At 43.6% G+C, this 3,178-nt stretch overlaps 1 protein-coding gene across 1 annotated transcript in view; it reads right to left on the bottom strand.

Moving 5' to 3' along the window:
- The window catches only part of LOC109923085 (disks large homolog 1), a 167,978-nt gene extending 165,409 nt beyond the window's left edge, over window positions 1-2,569 (bottom strand). The window contains exons 1-2 of the mRNA XM_048604550.1: window positions 2,450-2,569; window positions 1,936-2,366 (exon numbers count right to left, since the gene is read on the bottom strand). Of these exons, the coding sequence (XP_048460507.1) occupies window positions 1,936-2,366; window positions 2,450-2,569 (551 nt within the window). The remainder of the gene's footprint in view (window positions 1-1,935; window positions 2,367-2,449) is intronic.
- Window positions 2,570-3,178: the final 609 nt, after the last annotated feature.

The following is a 3,178-nucleotide window of genomic DNA, read 5'->3' as shown; positions in this document are numbered from 1 at the left end:
TTCCGATGTCTTTTTCACTGAAAGCATTCACTTGTCTGTAAAAAGTATACAGCAACTGATTCACTTGGAAATAGTCTGATTCATGAATTCAAAAGTCAAAAGCTTACTTCAACCGCTGCAGGAAAAGTAACTCGTTATCTTTAAATGGAGTTTTGACTGCAAAGAACATGCAGCTATTGGGCATGCAGAAGATCTGCACACTTCTCTCCACAAATGCTACGAGATCTGCTGAATTTTTCAAGCAATTTCTGTTTCAGACCTTCAGAATCCACTCTCTGTAAACTGTTTCCAAATCCAAGCTGTTCAGGCACCAAAGAACCAAATAACAGTTTTTAAGGTCTTAGCAAAAATTTGCAGCTCGGGTTGTGGATGTGGTTGTTTGTTTGCTCGCCGAGCCTGTTGTCCCATGCTGTGCAGATGTTTCACCACCATTCCAGGTAACATCAGTGTGACCTCTAACTGAAGCATTGGTGTTCTGCTCCAATCCAAATTTATATGATCCTCTGGTGTGGTGGGTCTGGTCACCTGTATACGGGTCTATTTCGATGCATTTGTTAATGGAGTCCTATGTTGAGAACCAGGCCTCCAGAAATTACCTTACATGTCTGTTGTTCACTTGTCCCAGTATGGTCACATTGTCCCAGTCAAACTGATGGCACTCGTTGTCTGTGTGTATCGAGACAAATGAATATTGGTCATATCTTTTTACAGCCAGCTGGTGTTAGTGTATCCTGGTCGTTATTTTCCTTCCCATTTGTCCAATGCAATGTTTATTGCACTCACTGCATGGGATTCTGTATATCACAGTCCTGTTTATTGTCGGTATGGGGTCTTTGGTCTTTGATGGCATTTGATGCAGTTTTGATGCAGGTTTGTGTGCAATCATGATCCTACGCAGTCTAAGGAGTCTGGTTGTCATTTCGATATATTTTTGATGTAGAGTTACTGTGTCTACTGTTGTACTGTCTCCTCTGACTGACATTTGTTTTGTACACATCAGCGGACGAAACTTCTTAGATTATCCATTTTGTGCAGGGGTTCTTCTCCCATTCTCCTGAATTCTGGGGGTGTTGCAGTGAGATATGGCTCATTTAAATAGTGTCTTAATACAGCTCTGTTTGTAAGGTGGGGTGACTGCTATTGAAGTTCAGGATTTGGTCCATGTGTGGGGCATGCCTGTACACTTGGGTCTGGAATTCACCGTTAGTCAGTCTCTCTATCATTACGTCTAAGAACGGGAGTTGTTTGCTGTCTTCTTCCTTTATAGTGGTGGGGTGGGATGCTCTTCGGAGGGGCGGTGTGGACTTCTTGGGCCAAATGACCTGTTTCCACACTGTAGGGATTCTATGATTTCTATGATTTTTCTGCAATGATAGTGAAATTTATGCTTGCGAAGATGCTGTTACGAAGTTGGTGGGTTTCTTCTATTTTGTTTGATTATTACAAGTGGGTCATCTGCGTATCTTAGGTTAGGTTATAGGAAGGGCTGTGTGTTCCAGTGGCTGCATCACTGCTTCCACGATGAGACCCGAGATGGGTGATCCCATCAGTGTGATGATCTGTTTATATATTTGGCTATTGAACGTGAAGTGCAATGAGGCATAAATCTAGTAATTTCAGTAAGCTGTCCTTGCTCATGTTGTTGCTGGTGTTCAAGGTCGGTGCTCCTGGTCCATCTAGTAGCGTGGCTAGTGTCTCTCTGGCTAATGGTATGTCAATGGACATAAATAGTGCTGTAACACCAAAGGAGATGATTTCGTCCTCGTCAATTTTTGTGTCCTTGAGCCGAGAGAGAAATTCTCCAGCTGAATGGATCGAGTGTGGGGATCTGCTAATTAGGTGTTTAAGTTTCCGTTGTAATTCCATCGCTAGCTTGTGAGTAGGTGTGCCTGATAAGGAGACTATTGGTCTAAGTGGGATTCTAGGTTTGTGTACCTTGGGGAGTCCATAGAAGCAGGGGGTGTTTGAGCCATTAGTTTCATTCTGATGTAGTCGGCATTAGTGATCTCTCCTGCATGTTTCTTGAGTGTCTGGGTTATCCTGTTCGCTAGCTGTGATGTAGGGTTTGACGCCACCTGTTGGTATGTGGTTGTATCAGCGAGTAGTGCCTGTGCTTTCTTGATGTGGTCTGATCTGTTCAGAACAACGGTCATTCGCCCTTTGTCCACTGGTAGGATTGTAGTGATTTCATCCTTCTTCAGTCCTTCTAGGGCCTCTCTCTCCACTGTGCTGAAGGTGTCTGATTCATGCTTACAGTTAAGTGCTGGGACTACTGTTTGCCTGATGGCCTGCTGAGTTTCGTCAGTGAGTTCATTGGTTTTCAACCTTGACTTTAGTGCTGCTAAGAAGTCCGTTTTACTCGTGTCCTTGTGGTTGTAGATAAGTCCGCATATCAGTTCGGCCTTTTCTGTGTCTGAGAGTTGTCCGTCAGATTGCTTCCTTAACCCACGTGTCTGCTTTGGTTTGAGTCATCCCGGTGGATTAGTTCAGCTGGTTTCTCCTGTAGGCGGAGTCTTTTCCTTGTTCTGGTTCTCTGTTGTTTAGTGTCAATGGTTTGTTCCAGTATCATGGTCCACTGTACGTTGGTTGAATTTGGGTACAAAGATTTTTGGTGCGCAATTTCCTGATCGTATCTGTGGAGGCAACTGTGGGTATCTGTGATCATTGCCCATAGCATTCTGTGGCAGTTTTGCTCCACTAGTCTTTTTGCTAGTGGATTGTTTCATGGTGGTTTGTATTTTACACTGTGAGGCAGTACCTGATTCCTGAGGCATTCGGAAATGAGTTGTTAGTGGGTAGCATTTTGTCAGATATCATAGGTTTCCCTTTTTCAGGCCTACTTTAGCATGCTGCGTCCTGTAGGATTTTAAGGTCTTAGCGAAAATTTGTAGCTCAGGTTGTGGATGTGGTTGTTCATTTGCTGCACACAAACCTACATCAACACTGCATCAAATGCTAAAAAGACTGAAGACACCATACCGACAGTAAACAGGACTAATGTGGTATATAGAATCCCATGCAGCAAGTGCAATAGACATTACATTGGACAAATGGGGAGGAAACTGATGACCAGGATACACTAACACCAGCTGGCTGTAAAAAGATACGACCAATATTCACTTGTCTCGATACACACAGACAATGAGGGTCATCAGTTTGACTGGGACAATGTGACCAT

The sequence above is a fragment of the Rhincodon typus genome, chromosome 13 (genome assembly GCF_021869965.1).
Source record: "Rhincodon typus isolate 14 chromosome 13, sRhiTyp1.1, whole genome shotgun sequence".
In the NCBI taxonomy this organism is placed as follows: Eukaryota; Metazoa; Chordata; class Chondrichthyes; order Orectolobiformes; family Rhincodontidae; genus Rhincodon; species Rhincodon typus.
Note: the sequence above shows the minus strand (reverse complement) of the source record. Positions and strands in the feature narration are given on the sequence as shown.